Source organism: Rana temporaria, chromosome 1 (genome assembly GCF_905171775.1).
Source record: "Rana temporaria chromosome 1, aRanTem1.1, whole genome shotgun sequence".
Classification (NCBI taxonomy): domain Eukaryota; kingdom Metazoa; phylum Chordata; class Amphibia; order Anura; family Ranidae; genus Rana; species Rana temporaria.
This window is the reverse complement of record NC_053489.1, coordinates 278,025,343-278,044,115: the sequence shown is the minus strand read 5'-3', so window position 1 is coordinate 278,044,115 and position 18,773 is coordinate 278,025,343. Positions and strand designations below refer to the sequence as shown.

General features: G+C 43.5%; 1 protein-coding gene across 1 annotated transcript in view; it reads right to left on the bottom strand.

Annotated features, from left to right (window-relative positions):
- The window catches only part of LOC120942897 (guanine nucleotide-binding protein G(q) subunit alpha), a 150,272-nt gene that overhangs the window by 33,580 nt on the left and 97,919 nt on the right, over positions 1-18,773 (bottom strand). The window contains exons 3-4 of the mRNA XM_040355852.1: positions 14,564-14,718; positions 10,352-10,480 (exon numbers count right to left, since the gene is read on the bottom strand). Coding sequence (XP_040211786.1) covers positions 10,352-10,480; positions 14,564-14,718 — 284 coding nt within the window. The remainder of the gene's footprint in view (positions 1-10,351; positions 10,481-14,563; positions 14,719-18,773) is intronic.

Sequence of the window (18,773 nt, the reverse complement as noted above, 5' to 3'; positions counted from 1 at the left end):
CCCTTTCGTGCCTGCTCACCACAATCACTTGTAAACACAGAAGTCTGGATTCTGTGTTTACAAATGACAGCTCTGCACTCTGTGTGTAAACCCCTGAACTCTGCATGTAATGCAATCCTGGTATTTAATGCCCCTTTAAGACCCTTCTACTGTTTTTGAAATCTGAACGGGGTCGTGGTTGAGTTCCTGCACCTATTTTCTGAGAAAAAAAGCTCTGTGTGTATATATATATATATATATATAGTTGTTTTGTTATCTTTGTGAAAGAAAAGATTTAAAAATAAAGAACTTATATACAGTGAGGAAAATAAGTATTTGAACACCCTGCTATTTTGCAAGTTCTCCCACTTGGAAATCATGGAGGGGTCTGAAATTGTCATCGTAGGTGCATGTCCACTGTGAGAGACATAATCAAAAAAATAAATTCCAGAAATCACAATTTATGATTTTTTAACTATTTATTTGTATGATACAGCTGCAAATAAGTATTTGAACACCTGTCTATCAGCTAGAATTCTGACCCTCAAAGACCTGTTAGTCTGCCTTTAAAATGTCCACCTCCACTCCATTTATTATCCTAAATTAGATGCACCTGTTTGAGGTCATTAGCTGCATAAAGACACCTGTCCACCCCATACAATCAGTAAGAATCCAACTACTAACATGGCCAAGACCAAAGAGCTGTCCAAAGACACTAGAGACAAAATTGTACACCTCCACAAGGCTGGAAAGGGCTACGGGGAAATTGCCAAGCAGCTTGGTGAAAAAAGGTCCACTGTTGGAGCAATCATTAGAAAATGGAAGAAGCTAAACATGACTGTCAATCTCCCTCGGACTGGGGCTCCATGCAAAATCTCACCTCGTGGGGTCTCAATGATCCTAAGAAAGGTGAGAAATCAGCCCAGGACTACACGGGAGGAGCTGGTCAATGACCTGAAAAGAGCTGGGACCACCGTTTCCAAGGTTACTGTTGGTAATACACTAAGACGTCATGGTTTGAAATCATGCATGGCACGGAAGGTTCCCCTGCTTAAACCAGCACATGTCAAGGCCCCTCTTAAGTTTGCCAATGACCATTTGGATGATCCAGAGGAGTCATGGGAGAAAGTCATGTGGTCAGATGAGACCAAAATAGAACTTTTTGGTCATAATTCCACTAACCGTGTTTGGAGGAAGAAGAATGATGAGTACCATCCCAAGAACACCATCCCTACTGTGAAGCATGGGGGTGGTAGCATCATGCTTTGGGGGTGTTTTTCTGCACATGGGACAGGGCGACTGCACTGTATTAAGGAGAGGATGACCGGGGCCATGTATTGCGAGATTTTGGGCAACAACCTCCTTCCCTCAGTTAGAGCTTTGAAGATGGGTCGAGGCTGGGTCTTCCAACATGACAATGACCCGAAGCACACAGCCAGGATAACCAAGGAGTGGCTCTGTAAGAAGCATATCAAGGTTCTGGCGTGGCCTAGCCAGTCTCCAGACCTAAACCCAATAGAGAATCTTTGGAGGGAGCTCAAACTCCGTGTTTCTCAGCGACAGCCCAGAAACCTGACTGATCTAGAGAAGATCTGTGTGGAGGAGTGGGCCAAAATCCCTCCTCCAGTGTGTGCAAACCTGGTGAAAAACTACAAGAAACGTTTGACCTCTGTAATTGCAAACAAAGGCTACTGTACCAAATATTAACATTGATTTTCTCAGGTGTTCAAATACTTATTTGCAGCTGTATCATACAAATAAATAGTTAAAAAAAATCATACATTGTGATTTCTGGATTTTTTTTTGATTATGTCTCTCACAGTGGACATGCACCTACGATAACAATTTCAGACCCCTCCATGATTTCCAAGTGGGAGAACTTGCAAAATAGCAGGGTGTTCAAATACTTATTTTCATCACTGTATAAAAAAAAAAAAACACACAAGGCCTATAATGACAGGTACAGAGGGGGATCGCTGATGTTTTGGGTATGTGTGCGCTACAAAAGGCACAGAAAAGGTGGTCAAAATTGTGGGTAACATGAATGCAGTATGTTATAAAAAAAATACTGGAGGAACATTTGCATTCAACAGCCAGGAAGCTGCGCATGGGACGTTCTTGGACATTCCAACGATTCCAATGATTGGAAAAACAAGGCCAAGTCGACCTGTCATTTGCTACAGCAGAATACAGTTAAGGTTCTGAAAAAAATACATAAAAAAAAAAAGAGGTTATTAATTAACATCTCAGTCTCCTGACCTCAATATCATTGAGCCACTCTGGGGAGATCTCAAAACGTGCAGTTCATGCAAGACAGCCCAAAAATTCACAGGAACTGGAGGCTTTTTGCCAAGAGGAATGGGCAGCTTTACCATCTGAGAAGATAAAGAGCCTCATCCACAAATACAACAAAATACTTTAAGCTGTCATGGATGTAAAGGGGGCAATACACGGTATCAAGAACTGGGGTATGTAAACTTTTGATTTGGTAGTTTCTGTTGCCATGATTCAAAAAGAGTAAACACAGTTGATTGATTAAAAATGGCTTCAGCCAAACACTAACCATGAGTAAAAGTTTTTGTGTTATCATTCATATCCTCTGAAAAATGGCCAAGAAATCATAAATTCTGTCAGGGTATGCAAACTTATAAACACAACTGTATATGTATTCCTTATAGATTAATGAGCCTTGCTACGTACCACACCCTCATAGTTGCCATAGAATCCAGAGCCCTCTGTGTAGATCCTGTTTACCTGCCTGCTTCAATTCAGTGACAAACCTCTCTCGTATATTATATATATATATATATATATATATATATATATATATATATATATATATATATATATATATATATATATATATATATATATATATATATATATATATATATAACTAGTCGAGCAATTTGAGCACTTTTTTTTTTCTGAGCATTGGAGTTGACCCACTCTGGTTTGACCTAACCTAACCCCATATATGTTACTATTTGATACATGATGAAATGATCGTGTATGCAAATACATGGGTATTTCTCCTTTAAGGGTTTATTAGTCAAGCCTTAGGAACTAGTCACAACTCCTCAACCTGACCTGGTAGGTTCAGTTTGAACCCCGGATTATATATAGTTGGTCACTGAGACAGACAGGTTTTAAACCACTTTGTATATGTTGTTTTTTTCATCTTTGTCTTAGACCCCTTTCACACTGAAGAGTTTTTCAGGCGGTACAGCGCTAAAAATAGCGCTGCTATACCGCCTGAAAAACTCCTGCCCAGCAACCTCAATGTGAAAGCCGGAGGAGATAGAAAAATCTCTTGCAAGCAGCATCTTTGGAGCGGTGAGAGGAGCGGTGTGTATACCGTTCCTTCCCATTTAAAACAATGCGGAACCGCGGTAATACCACCCACAATGTGCCTCTGCAGAAGCGCATTGCGGGTGGTATTAACCCTTTATCGGCCGCTAGCGGGGGTTAATACCGCACTGCTACCGGCCGAATCCCGCGGCAATTCCGATGGTATAGCGCCGCAATATTTTTACTCCTGCAGAACACAATGGCTCTGCAGGAGTAATGCCAGTTTCCATATTTGTGAGCAAAGTCTAAAAATAAATTATGATTTCACAAGCACCCCCAGAGAAATTTGGAGGTGGGTGGTCCTATTTGTACCATATTACACATTACATCCTAACTACGGTACAGGTGTAACATGTAACAAGTGTGAAAGGCTGAGTTAGTAACAGTATGTACTAACATTATTTAAAGGTGAACATATCTTCCACTGCAAGTGAAATGAAAAAAACATCAGGGTAGTTTTCTTATTATTTTACTGAAGATGAGAACTGAAAAAAAAAGAGATTTTTAATACAGCTTACCTGTAAAATCTTTTTCTTGGAGTACATCACGGGACACAGAGCGGCATTCATTACTATATGGGTTATATGGAGTACCTTCAGGTGTAGACACTGGCAATCTCAAACAGGAAATGCCCCTCCCTATATAACCCCCTCCCATAGGAGGAGTACCTCAGTTTTGTAGCAAGCAGTATGCCTCCCAAAATGGTCCTCAAAAAAGAGGGGTGGGAGCTCTGTGTCCCGTGATGTACTCCAAGAAAAAGATTTTACAGGTAAGCTGTATTAAAAATCTCTTTTTCTTTATCGTACATCACGGGACACAGAGCGGCATTCATTACTATATGGGATGTCCCAAAGCAATGCTTACAATGAGGGGAGGGAGAACATCTCCAAGACAAAAGGATTTAATTTAGAGATATACTCAAAATCATAATAAATCCAACTTAGTTGAGAAAAATAATTTTAAATTTTAAATTTAACTCAAAAAAGAGGAGCCCCCGGAATCCGAGGGTCTCAAACTGCAGCCTGCAGCACTGCCTGCCCGAAGGCAGTATCAGTATTCCTTCTTACGTCCAACTTGTAGAATTTTGTAAACGTGTGGACAGAAGACCGGGTTGCCGCCTTGCAAACTTGAGCCATAGAGATCTGGTGGTGTGCTGCCCAGGAGGCGCCCATGGCTCTAGTAGAATGAGCCTTTAATGATACTGGAGGAGGCAACCCTTTCAAGCCGTAGGCCTGAGTGATTAATTGCTTAATCCACCTAGAAATGGTGGACTTTGCAGCTGCCTGCCCCTTCTTGGGCCCCTCCGGTAGAATGAACAGCACATCTGTTTTCCGGATCTTCTTTGTAGCTTTAAGATAGGCCTTCATGGCCCTGACAATATCCAAGGTATGCAGCAACCCTTCCTTTCTGGAAGTAGGTTTAGGGAAGAAGGATGGTAATACCAAATCCTGGTTCAAATGAAAACTGGATATGACCTTCGGTAGGAAGGAAGGATGAGGGCGGAGAACGACCCTGTCCTTATGAAAAACAAGATATGGTTCCTTACAGGATAAGGCCGCTAGCTCCGAAACTCTTCTTGCGGAAACTATGGCAACCAAAAATACTAACTTCCTTGTCAGTAGAACCAAAGGAATTTCAGCCAACGGCTCAAACGGTTGTTTCTGTAAACTTGACAGAACAAGATTTAAATCCCACGGACAAAGCGGGGATTTAACTGGAGGTCTAATACGTAAGACCCCTTGAAGGAAGGTCTTAACCAGCGAGTGGGTGGCCAGCGGCCGCTGAAAGCACACTGACAGAGCAGAAATCTGTCCTTTGATTGTGCTTAATGCCAATCCTTTATCCACTCCTAGCTGGAGAAAACTTAATACTCTATCGATGGTAAATTTGCGAGAAAAGCCATCGCTTGGACTCACACCAGCCTACATAGGCCTTCCAGACCCTGTAATAAATCACCCTAGAGACCGGTTTCCTGGCTCTGATTAGGGTAGAGACTACTTTCTGAGACAGACCTCTACCCCTGAGAATCAGGGATTCAGCTTCCAGGCCGTCAAATTTAGATGCCGTAAGGCAGGGTGGAGGATCGGACCTTGCGATAGCAGGTCTGGCCGTAGAGGAAGAGTCCAAGGGTCTCCCACTACCATCTTTAGGATGAGTGAGTACCATGCCCTTCTGGGCCATGCTGGAGCTACCAGGATGACTGGTATGTGTTCCACCCGGATCCTGCGCAGCAGGCGGGGTAGTAACTGGAGCGGGGGAAACGCATAAAGAAGTTTGAACTGATGCCAAGGGCAAACCAACGCATCGGTTCCGCAGGCCATCGGATCCCTTGAGCGGGATATGAACCTGTCTAGTTTCTTGTTGAGTCTCGATGCCATGATATCCACGTCCGGCACTCCCCATCTTTGGCAGAGTGCTTGAAAGACTTGTGGATGCAGAGACCATTCCCCCGGCCATAGAGTCTGGCGGCTTAAGAAGTCCGCCTGAAAGTTGTCCACTCCTGGAATGAATATTGCCGATATGCAGGGCACATGCGCCTCTGCCCATAGGAGAATCAAGCTCACCTCTCTCTGAGCGGCTTGACTCCTGGTTCCCCCTTGGTGATTTATGTATGCCACGGCCGTGGCATTGTCTGATTGAATTCTCACCGGGAACCCCTGCAATTTTGACGTCCAAGCCCTGAGGGCTAGTCGAGCAGCTCTGAGCTCCAAGATGTTGATGGGCAACTGCTTCTCTGGCTTTGCCCAAGTACCTTGGCGAGTGCAACCATCCAAAATTGCTCCCCAGCCCGTCAGGCTGGCGTCTGTGGTCACTATCTTCCAAGCCACTGGGCTGAAAGACTTCCCCTTCAGTAGATTCTGAGGGTCTAACCACCAACACAGACTTTGTCGGACTCTTGATAAGAGCGGCAACGGGATATCCAAGGCCTGTGGCCTTCTGCTCCATGCTGACAGGATGGCTGCCTGTAGGATGCGAGTGTGGCTCTGGGCGTATGGTACCGCCTCGAACGTGGCCACCATCTTGCCTAGTAACCTCATACATAGGCGAATAGTCGGTTCTTTCTTGCTTAGAACCAGTAGGATTAATTCCTTGATGGCTTTTACCTTCCTCAGAGGTAGGAACACTCCTTGTTGTTCTGTGTCTAATCTCATGCCGAGATATTCCAACTGCCTTGTGGGCTGGAAAGCTGACTTTTCTCGATTTAGGACCCAGCCGAACCTCTCGAGGTATTGGACCGTGAGGGCCACTGCTCGCTCCAAGCCGGGAGACGAGTGGTCTATGACTAGGAGGTCGTCCAGGTATGCTAGGATCGTGACCCCTTGGATCCTTAGCTTGGCTAGGATCGGAGCTAGGACCTTCGTGAACACCCGGGGGGCCGTAGCCAACCCGAAGGGAAGCGCCACGAATTGGAAGTGACGCGAAGCCACCATGAAGCGTAGATATCTTTGATGTGGCTGATAAATTGGAACATGAAGGTAGGCATCCTTTATGTCTATGGACGCCATGAAGTCGTCCTTCTGGAGTGTGGCAGCTGCTGACCGCATGGATTCCATCCGAAATGAGCGGATCTTTAGATATGCATTTACCATCTTTAGGTCCAAAATTGGCCTGACATCTCCATTGGGGATGATGAATAGGTTGGAGTAGAAACCCAGCCCCTGTTCCAGGACTGGCCGGAATCCGAGGCGGATCGTTTGGAATCCTCGACTCCTGGAAATGAGGAGGAGGAAACCTTAGGAAATCTAATTTGTAGCCTGTGGCCACGGAAGACCGTACCCACTCGTCGGGAATGCTGGCTTCCCAAATCTCTGAAAAGAGTCGCAGCCTTCCCCCCACCTTCGTGGGTGGGGGCGCCCCTTCATAAGGTTGGCTTGGGGGCTGGTTTTGCTGGTTTGCGAAACCACTGCCTTTTGCCTCTAACAGCCTGTCCTTGTGATTTGCTGTTGAAGCCGAAGTTTGCTTTTGCAGGAGGCCGTCGATACTGCTTGGCATTAGAGGGCCCCTGCCCAGGGGAATACTGTCGTTTAAACGCAGGCCCCTGAACCTTCTTCTTAGTTGGCAAGAGAGTACTCTTGCCGTTTGAAATGGTCTGAATGTATTTATCTAGGTCTTCTCCGAAGAGTCGTCCTCCATGGAAGGGGAACCCTACCAGGAGCTTCTTGCATGGGGGCTCAGCCTCCCAGCTTTTTAACCATAAGAGTCTTCTCATATGGATAAGGGATAACGATAAACGTGACGCTTGCTGGATAGAATCCTTGATTGCGTCTACCGTAAAACATATGGCCTTAGGGACATCCGAAAATTCTTCTGCCTGCTGGGCAGGAATAAGTTTAAGCATCTGCTTAAATTGATCCGATAATGCTTGAGCGACCCCAATCGCAGCCACAGCTGGCTGTACTACTGCCCTGCAGTAGTGAAGGAGTTCTTAAGTAGTGCTTCCAAGCGCTTATCAACTGGATCCTTGAACACCTGTATGTTTTCTACAGGGCATGTTAACGATTTGTTAACACATGAGATGGCTGCGTCCACTGCAGGAGTAGCCCATCTTTTGGAAAATTTTTCTTCCATAGGATATAGGACAGAGAACTTCTTAGGTGGTAAGAAGATCTTATCTGGCTTGTTCCAATCTTGGAACAAAACTCCCTCTAATAGAGGATGGATCGGAAACACAGCATTGCTTTGAGGCGCCCTCAGTGAGCCCAAAGCTGAAACCGTCGATACCTGGAGATCTGGTACTGGCAAGTTGAATGCCCTATGGACCAAGTCCGACAATCCTTGAATCCACCAGCTCTCCCTCAGGGAGACTGCCCCAGACTCCTCTGTATCCGGATCTTCGATCCCTGAACCTACTTGGTCCTTGTCCAAGAGGTCATCCAATTCCCCTGAGGAAAGGACCTCCTCTTCTGAGGGTCCGCGCTCGGGCGACGGAGATCTATTCCGCTTACTGCCCCGCATAGCTGCGGCTATCATTTTACCCATGCTTTTCTGCATCTCTTTTAAAGAGGTGAGTAATACCTCCTCCGTGACCATCTTAGGGTTGGACTGACCCGCGTCAGCTCCAGCCCCAGATCCCGATGGCCCCAAGGCTCCCTGTGGGGAAAGCAGCGGCATAGCATTGTCCGAGACCTCAGACTCTCTGGGGGAATCCCCACCTCTTGTACCCTTGTTTTTTGATGCCATGGTACAATACCGAGGTACACCTGCTACTTATTGGTACCTGGGACTTATAAATAGTTAAATGCCCAAACACCTGTTTGGGGGATAAAAAATGCTTCCTCTCCCCTAGATGACACTTTTTTTTTTTTTTTTTTTTCAAATCTAGGAAAGAAAAAACATTCTGTCCCCCTGAGTAGTATTGCAAGAAAAACTATGAGATGGAAAAGAAACAGCCTATTCCTAGGCTTGAAAACAGTCTTTCTGAAGACTGCAATATTCTTTCTGGCCACTGTGTGTCCTCGGCGCCCCGTGCTTGCCGTTCTGGTCTTTCCTCCTCAGTTCCAAAGTATTGAATGAGCTATATGGAACAAACAAGGAAGGGCCGCCCCTTCCTTAAGCCACTGACCCGCCCTTCCCCCCCAGCAATCTCAAACAGGAAATGCCCCTCCCGACAGGGGGGGGGTGGGGTTGGGAGGAAGGGACCTCTCTGCTCCAGCAAACTGCAGCCTGCAACCATGAGGAGGTCGGCGTTTTGCCTGCTTTGCAGGCCGTGAGGAGGAAGACTGAATGGAGCATCGCCTGGAGGCTTGCAGGTAAGCACAGCTCTCTGACACACACATATACTTTTATATCACAGGCCCCACTCAATGCTTTTCCAACACTACAAGGGAGGTCACATCTTATGGGGAATAATACATATAGAGCCATCCTATCTTTATGATATGTGACTAGTTTGCCAGATGCAGTGCATAACTTTAGGCATGTCCCCTGTGACCCCCCAGAAAAAACCTGCTAAGAACCAAGTTCCGCAAGTTTTTCCCCTCACTTACCTGCTCCATGCCGCAGGACTTTGCCAAGCAAGAGGCCCAATCTTCCCCCATCTCGGTGGGGATGTCTAGACCTTCAGGCCCTGGGTTCCTATGAAGGATCCACTGTCCTGGGCCCATATAGCACTCTGGCAACAGAAACATTAGGCACCCAAAGGTTTCTAAGTTCTGGGCCCAGGGTCCAGCTCTCTAAAAAGAAAAGCATTATGGGCTATACCCCAAGGGTTTGGGGTCCGGTTACTGACCACTTTAGCGCTGAGGCTTTTTTGGACAGAACCGGTTAGCTCACCTAATCCCAAGGATGTGGAGGCAAGCTAAACCATGACTAACACCTAAGACACTGGCGGAAAAACTGAGGTACTCCTCCTATGGGAGGGGGTTATATAGGGAGGGGCATTTCCTGTTTGAGATTGCCAGTGTCTACACCTGAAGGTACTCCATATAACCCATATAGTAATGAATGCCGCTCTGTGTCCCGTGATGTACGATAAAGAAAGATTGATTTTAAAAATGTGATAAAAAAAAGTTGCTAAAGCTGCGAAAAAAAAATAATAATAATCACAGCAAGGCAAATCAGCATTGGCGAGATTCCCAAACAACATGATCTTCTGACTATAGCAGTGTGTGCGTGTATTATACAGTTCTCCAGAGCACAATAGCTCAGCTTCAGCTCAGCTCAGTCTCTGTAGTTGGTACAGAGACCTCCTCGCATTGCCAGGCATTACCCTATCCAACATGAAAATGTTTGCCTAATATAACTATGGTAACCTTCCCCTAAACATTACAAAGCAGATGGTGGAAATAGACTAAGGTTGCACTGTGCATATGTACTGTTTTGGCCTAACTGTAGCGGGACATTCTGAAATTACAGGCTTGATTCAATACATTTTGATCATAGTAAAAATTCCCAGAATACAAAAGGCCCCTACTTATAGGCTGATAGGGAGACACGATTTTTGGCATCATTGTTTGCGACAAAATTCGATCTGTGGTTACAGCATGTAAGTCATTAGTAGTAACATTCAATCAAGCTCTACCTGAAGATGACACTTTGTAAATCGAATGGATATTCAATAATTCCTGTTGTGGGCACTCTGACTCTGAGCACATCTTGTTGGGTAGGTAGATATCCATGACAAGCTATACGGTCCAGATCATTAAGATAGCTGTAATTGCACATAAGAGAACAGATGGCAATTATGTTGGTGAAACAGTTTACAAGCTACAGGCTACAAACACATAGGAAAAAGTGGGAAATATACTGTCCAATAACATTTGTTATCGCTAGCAACATTACATCATGATATTATGTGAATCATAATTATGCATAGCTTAAAGGGGAGTTCCAGGCTTTTTTTAAAGGGGTTGTAAAGGTAAAAAATGTTTTCCCTAAATAGCTTTCTTTACCTTAGTGCAGTCCTCCTTCACTTACCTCATCCTTCCATTTTGCTTTTAAATGTCCTTATTTCTGTTGATTAATCCTGACTTCCTGGTCTTCTGCCTGTAACTACACACAGTAATGCGAGGCTTTCTCCCTGGTGTGGAGAAAGCCTTTTTGAGGGGGGAGGGGTCGAGCAGGAGTATCAGGACGCCCACTAACACACAGCTCCTTTCTCCATTTGCAAAGTAGAGAGTGTCCCGACTTGCCTGCTCGCCCCCTCCCCCCTCAAGAGGCTTTCTCCACACCAGGGAGAAAGCCTTGCATTACTGTGTGAAGTTACAGACAGAAGAACAGAAAGTGAGGATTTCTCAGAAGAAATAAGAACATTTAAAAGCAAAATCGAAGGATGAGGTAAGTGAAGGAGGACTGCACTAAGGTAAAGGAAGCCATTTAGGAAAAACATTTTTTTTACCTTTACAACCCCTTTAAGGTTTATTAAAAGTCAGCAGCTACAAAAAGTGTAGCTACTGGCTTTTAATAAACATGCACTCACCTGCTACACGTTCCAGCGCCGCTCGGCTCCGCTCCTCTCCCCCCTCTCCATTCTTAGTGTGGGCACCCGGCCGTGACAGCTTTCGGCTTCACAGCCGGGTACTCGCTGCGCACTGTGATTGGTCAGGCGATCACCTGGGACCTGTCACGTGTAGGCGATATGATGCATCGCCTAGGCGGTCCCTGGGCGGAAGGAGGAAGTGGGACAGGAAGTCCCACTCCTTCTGAAGCCCCCACTCCCCCCAAAAATGTACATGCCAAATGTGGCATGTAAGGGGGCAAGGAGTGGATTAAGCGGAAGTTCTACTTTTGGGTGGAACTCTGCTTTAAGGATAATGTATTCATGGCTTCTAATAAACCGAATGCACTATCCATGGACAGTTTTCCATTTATATCATAAACCTGGAAAATTTGGGGGAAAAAAATATTATTTGAAAGCAATCAACAATGTGAGCAATGTCACCAGTTCATAACTTTTATAAGCCATGCACAGTATGGTCCAACTATCAGAGAAAGTCACAGCACAAGGCCTTGCTCTGCAAAGTGCATATGAACGCAATGAAATATATATTTGCTCAATTGTACATCACATTTTGTGCTAGCTAGAGTTTAAAAGTAGTAAGGTAAATACTTCAGAGTTCGTGGAACCAAAACTGATATCCTGGGGAGTTGAATCCCTTGCCATTTTTTTTTTTTAAGGGACTTTTATACAAACTTCTCAGAAATTAAGCACTGCCCTCCCTTTTGCTTTACATTTTCCATTACGAGGAATTCAGTGGGAAGAGAAAGCCAAGAAACATCTGATGACCAGAATTGCTGGTCACATAGCTGTGGCCCAATGCCGCTTGCACACCTCCCACTAGAGAAAAAAAAAAAGTGGGCAACAGGTAACAAGAGAGAAGTACATGATCACCACTATAGTGGATGGAGGAAGCCACTATAAAGAGGGGATTATCCTGGCTAATGGTGTTCGCCCCAGACAAACAATGGAAAGGGATCTAGACATCCATCTACTTAGTACTGTGGAGGAGTCTGGAGGGCAGGAAGCAAGCAGGAGATCCCCTATTTCTCTCAAACAGGGTAAGGGTTGGTTGGATAAAATAGCCATATAAGAGGCAGAGTCTTCAACACTGAAGTTCCTATGTGTCTCCTTGGGAAACACAAAAACTGAAGAGGATAATGGAAGGACTTCCTTTTAACCTTTAACTTAACAAGGAGCATCTGTCTTTTATATGCCTTCCTTGCAAAAGACTGGGGAGAAGAAAAAAAAACAAAAAAGATTATAAAATGGCAGGTACAATAGCATAGAGATAACCAAAAGGTGTCTCCGAGACACTACAGAACCTGAGAGGCAACTAATTTGGCTGGTATCAATTAAAAACAGGGCAGTGGAAAGACTATTACTGTAAGAAGGTTAAAGGGTCACTAAAGGCAAACTTAAAAACTGTGAGTCGGCTCTATACGGCGCCTGCGCACCGACGTTCGGCTTCTTTCGGCAACTCATGACGCGCAGTATGCGACGGTCGGAAGCCTGTCAATCGATTAGGAACGCCCAGTCCCGCAGAAAGACATACCCAGAAGCGGCGGTGAAAATACGATATGTACGGGGATAAAATAAAAAAAAACAGCCGATTGTCATTCTGACAACTCGGCTGAATGTAATGTTAAAAAAATTTTTTTTGGGTGAACCTCCACTTTAACCATGTAAGGTGAATGGTTGTGGGTTAGTGCAGCTGGAGATTTACCGAATTTGGGCGATTTATGAACTTTGGTCCTGAAAAGGGTTAACTCGTCTGAAGACTTGAAAAGGAAGGAAGGAAGGAGTCAGAACCTATTGGTGAGGTGGAGAGGAGTAGTTCACATAGACAAGAAAGTGTGGACAGTCTGGCTTTGTGGTAAAGCAGATAGGAACCCTAACCCCTGGTGTTTTAACTGATATATTAGCAGTAGGCCATTAAGTTATTTTCATTATACCAGAAATTTGGACTGTTCTATGTTTTTAAGAAGAAAGCGGTTTTGTTTGCTGGTTTTTGACAGTACAAAAAAAAAAAAGAAAAAAAAAAAAAAAAGGAAGAGAATGTTTAGTTTTACAAGCAGCTAGCAGGTGATCCCGCACTCCTTATATTACAATACACATTAGTTAAACCTCTAAAGCTGGCAATAGATGGATATAATTTAAAAACAAAGGTCTTAGGAAAATTCATACAAAAATGATCACAACATTTGGATATTGTTTAAAAAAGATTTAATTTGCTTTCAGCATTTGATTTTGGAATGAATGGACTTTAGCAAATGAAAGCCACATATACTGTTAGAAATTTGTTGAAAAAAAAAAAAAAAAAATTCATTCTGCACCTTCAAAAGTTTCTTTCAAGTTTTCTTTGTGTAAGCTATGCTGTAACGTTGGCTGCCGCTACCACTGAACGTGGTGAACAGTGGCTAAACACAGTTTCTAGTTTCCTTCTGAGCTAAACCCCTGATCTGCAAACTTGCTTTACATCAAACGTACCGTAGCCCCTTTTTAGTATGACGACTGAGCAACTAGATTTCCAGAAAAGGAGAATAATCCTTACCGGGAAAAAAAATAAAAATAAAGTTTTCTTTTAACAGGTTTGATAGATCAGATCATTAAAATATTTACCTTTCGCAATTTTCCCTGTAATAGTTCATGGTTCTTACTTAACTTCCTGCACCACAGTAATTGTATGATGCAAGGCACTGCTGAGAAAGCAATGATGCATCTTGCTCACCTGTAGTTTTCATACATTCAATTCAGATATAAACAATGCCTCTGGACACTTTGCACAACTTTTTTTTCATTCTGCAGAAATAAGCCCATATAGAAAACTGTTCCCAGAAAAATCTAGTAATGCTTGTTGAACCTCACCAGCTTGTTTGCTATAAAAAAAAAATGTAACTTGTCTTCAGCACAGAAGAGGTCATGTTTGCACAACAGGCATGTGACAAATTAACTTGGAAATGTGACTCGTATAAAGCAGCACTATGAAACTGGATAAAAAAAAAAGAAAAAGAAAATGGGCGTTTTTCTGGTGCTTCCTAAGAGCCATCATATTGATTCTTTTTTTATGAAGAAAGACAGCAGTCACATCCCCATCTACACTATCGTACAACCCTATATGAAAAAATGCTTCATCTAGGTCAAACACATGCCACGTTTCCTGTGAGGAGGCTGTATTTGTTAAGAGTGGGAGAAGCCTAGTGAAGAACAGGATTATATAGAACAGTTTTTATCAACTACTTTATTGTACGGTATAGCTATGAGACATTTGGACTGATCACAAGTCAAAATACTTACTATTTAGTAGAGTCAGACAGCTGATATTCCCGTCGCCTGTCATAGCATTCTTGTATTCCAGGATCATTCCATAGATATTTTATTGCATCTACATAGGGCATCTCAAATGTGGACACCTTCTCTACATCAACTTCTCTGATTAACAGTGCATGGCCCTTTACAGAGAGAGAAAAGAAAAAAGAAAACGTACAACGTAAGGACTTGCCCATAACAAAGCAAATGATTCCACATCAATGTTTACATTTAGGACTGTACATTTAGCCCTGGTTCACAACAATGTGATTTGACAATTTAAAAATCGCATGACAAGTTGCACCCTATTTGCGGCAATGGAACCATTCAAATTGTTAAGACAAGTCGTAACAAGTTGCTACTTTAAAACAGGTTCCTACACTACTTTTCTGTGATTTCATTTTGACTTGCATTGAATCCGGTTTTAAAAATCGTGCCTGCTGTAGCGTTTGCATTCTCCAGCGTTTGACAGCCCACTGAAGTTAATGGGTTGGCAGAAACAAACGTGCCCAAATGCACCTTTTGTGGCATTCAGTATTCAATACATTTTGCATGCCAGTCTCCGTAACTTGTAGCTGCAGACACCAAAGTGATAAACACTTCCAAGAAATAATTACTATCTCTTGTGGTGAGAACAGCCCATAAAAGGATATCCCATTTTGGATAGAGTAAGGGAGGGTTTTTTCCACATCTGTGTCACAATGGGTAGATTTCCCTTCACTTCCTGTCCCATAATCACAACAGGAAGTGAGAGGAAATTCCTCCAAACCTTTGAAAGAGTTCTCCTCTATTTCTGTTTTGGGGACAATCCAAAATCTGGAACTTACTTTTACTTTTAATAAGACTGGTAAACAGGACAAATAGAGGGTAGATGTCCCTAATGGGGGCACAGACAGCAACAGAGCCTGACAGGTCTTATCTCTATTATATCCAAAAAAAAAAAAAGCTCTGCCTTCAGTTATACCCAAAGCTGCAGTCACACAATTGCGGGCAGAAGCGCCACAATTCCGCCCTGTGATTTCAAATGGCTGCAAAACGCTGCATGCGTTTGCGATGCCATTACTTCTAATTGCACCCCAATCACACCACGATTATAGCTCGGTAAATCATGCTGCAATCACAACAGCGTCTCAATGATTGCAGCGCAATTTACCATGCGACAATCGTGGTGCCATTAGAAGTTTTGCAGCCATTTCACATGCGATCATGTGTGAATGCAACCTAAGAGGTCTGCCATAAACACATGTTTATACATGTTCCTGTTTACATTTTTATTTTGGAAAAATAAAGCGTAATTCTAGGTATGGTGTTTTTTGCACAGTTACAATTGCCCAGCTTGGACCAATATAAGTAAGCATATGCTAAAACCTGTCCAATTCCTAAGTAAAGAACAAAAAACAACAACATACAGTTGTGAAACATGCAAGTTTTCACAAGCAGCTGTTAAAGCAGCTTCCATGCAGTATTTAAAACTAGATCCTTCAGCGTTAAGTGACGTACAGCTACCTGTAGCACATGTGAAAATTCATAACTGTAGATAATTTTTGAAATGTTAAGTATAGATTTGTTCAATTACATTCTTATGTGCAATACTCAAGCCAGGGTTTGACAAAATTTGCTTGGAATCTAGGGAGCTAGCTAAAAAAGTTAGGAGCCAGAAAACGCGTCCCGACCCGACGAGCTCGCACGCAGAAGCGAACACATACGTGAGTAGCGCCCGCATATGTAAACGGTATTCAAACCACACATGTGAGGTATCGCCGCGATCGTTAGAGCGGGAGCAATAAATTCTAGCTCTAGACCTCCTCTAACTCAAAACATGCAACCTGTAGAATTTTTTAACGTTGCCTATGGAGATTTTAAAGGGTAAAAGTTTGTCGGCATTCCACGAGCGTACGCAATTTTGAAGCGTGACATGTTGGGTATCAATTTACTCGGCGTAACATTATCTTTCACAATATAAAATAAAAATTGCGATAACTTCACTGTTGTCTTATTTTTTAATTAAAAAAAGGGTATTTTTTCCCCAAAAAAGGGCGCTTGTAAGACCGCTGCGCAAATACGGCGTGACAGAGTATTGCAACGATCGCCATTTTAGCGGCGGTCGCACGGAGACACAGGATCCTGTGCCTCCGTGCGACCCCACCTCCCCTGCCGCGGGATTGCGGCGGGCCCACGCCGGCCGGTAATTGAGGCCGCGGATTTGCGGCCTTGTAGGCTGCAAAGCCGCGGCCTCAATTACCGGCGGGCACCAGGTCACAATTTGTCGCAACTGCGACCTGGCGCCCGGATTTTGTCGAGCCCTCACTCAAGCAAAGGGATTTAACCAGGCGACATTCCAAGCTTCCATGAAAAATTACCAAGCGATGCAGTTATCAATGGTTATGACGACGACAACATTTTTTTTTTTTATAGCCAATACAGATGTATTTAGCATATTTATATGTTCCTACAATTAGTTTCTAGATCACTCTACAACTTGGAAGTTTACTGAAGGTTTAGGTTTTGCCTTTACAAACACCTTAAAGAAGTGCTGCCAGGATTTTTTAATTCTTATTGAATCCCTGACACGACCCAGCGCACATGGCAGTGGTTATATTACATTGTGTGTCCCCTGTCAATGCTGCTTGTACTACCACCTGAGACTGAAGTCCAATTTATGGTAATAAACTATGGGATAGTTATAGCCAGTACTAAAGCCACTCCCCTGCATTCTGTAGCTCGGCAGTCTAATCGTGAAGTCCTGTGCCTTCTCTGCAATCTCCTTTTTTTACTAAAGAAAAAAAACGAAAAAAGGTATTTGGGGGCGAGAGAATTTCATTTAATTTTTTCTTTCAAATGGCAGCCTTAGGCCGCGTACACATGACCGGATCTGTTCGATGAAAACGGTGAGCCGACAAGAAAGGAGGGGACAATTTTTTCCCCCCATCCGGAGCGCAACAGCAAAAAAAACATTTTGGTAGGGTTGCTGAAGGCTATACCTTATGTAAGTACTTAAAGTGATTGTAAAGTCTCAGGGTTTTTTTTCCTCTCTCAAAATAACAAACATGTTATACTTACCTGCTCTGGTTTTGCACAGGGCGGCCCAGATTCTCTTCTTCTCAGGATCACTCTATGGTGCAACTTGCTCCTCCCTCCTGAGTGCCCCAACAACAAGCAGCTTGCTATGGGGGCACCCGTGCCAAACCACAGCTCCCTGTGTCCATTCAGACATGGAGCCCCTGTTTGGCCCCACCACTCTCTCTCCTGATTGGCTAACCGACTTTGGTTAACAGCAGCAGGAGCCAGTGGTCCCACTGCTGTGTCTCAGCCAATCAGTATGAGAATCCCGGACGGCCAAGGCAATCGTGGACATTAGGGGGGCTGCTGCAGAAGGCTTTTTATCTTCATGCAAAAAGGTAAAAAAAAAAAAAAAAAATGACTTTACAACCCCTTTAACCATTGTCCGTGTACTTCTTCAAAATATCTGTTCAATTACTTATCGCGTGTTGCTATAATTACAGTATATCAGGAGAAACCATTTCAAAAATTAAAGAACAGAAATAAAAAGAAAATATGTGTTTCCAACAGGATGGGAGGGGGGCTAGAGTATGCATCAGAATTTTTCTGCTGTATGCATCCCATTAAGAATTTCCTGTCTCAGCGACCTGGTCACCATGCACTAATAAAACAGGATAGTGCATCCAACCCAGCACCACTCTAAAGCATAACTTGAGGCAAGCCAAATGTTTTTCCAAGCGTTAAGGTTTTTGAGAAAAAACACAAAAAAAGACTACATTCAAGGTATAAAACAAACTTTTTAATTTTAAAGGACAACAATTTTTTTTCCCTTATACCTGAATAAAGTTACATACCATTGGTAGTTATATAAAGGGTTGTATTGGTGCCGATAGTAAGCATTTGCATGGGTACTCGTGCAAATGCTCAGATACTGTATCTCAAATCTTAGAAACTTGTGGTGGTCCATTTATCAGTATGTGTTGGTAGGCATCCTGCAAGTCTACCATGGCCATAAAAGCCCCTGGCGGTAGTAGGTTCCTTACTGGGTAGATGGATTCCATCTGAAACTTTTTGTATTTAAATTTTCTTTTTTTTTTCTTGCAAAGATGTGCGAGTAAAACCCCTCGCCTATTTCTTCTTACAGAACCGCCAAAATGATGCTGTGTTAGTAGGTTTTCTAGCAATGGCAGGAATCCCT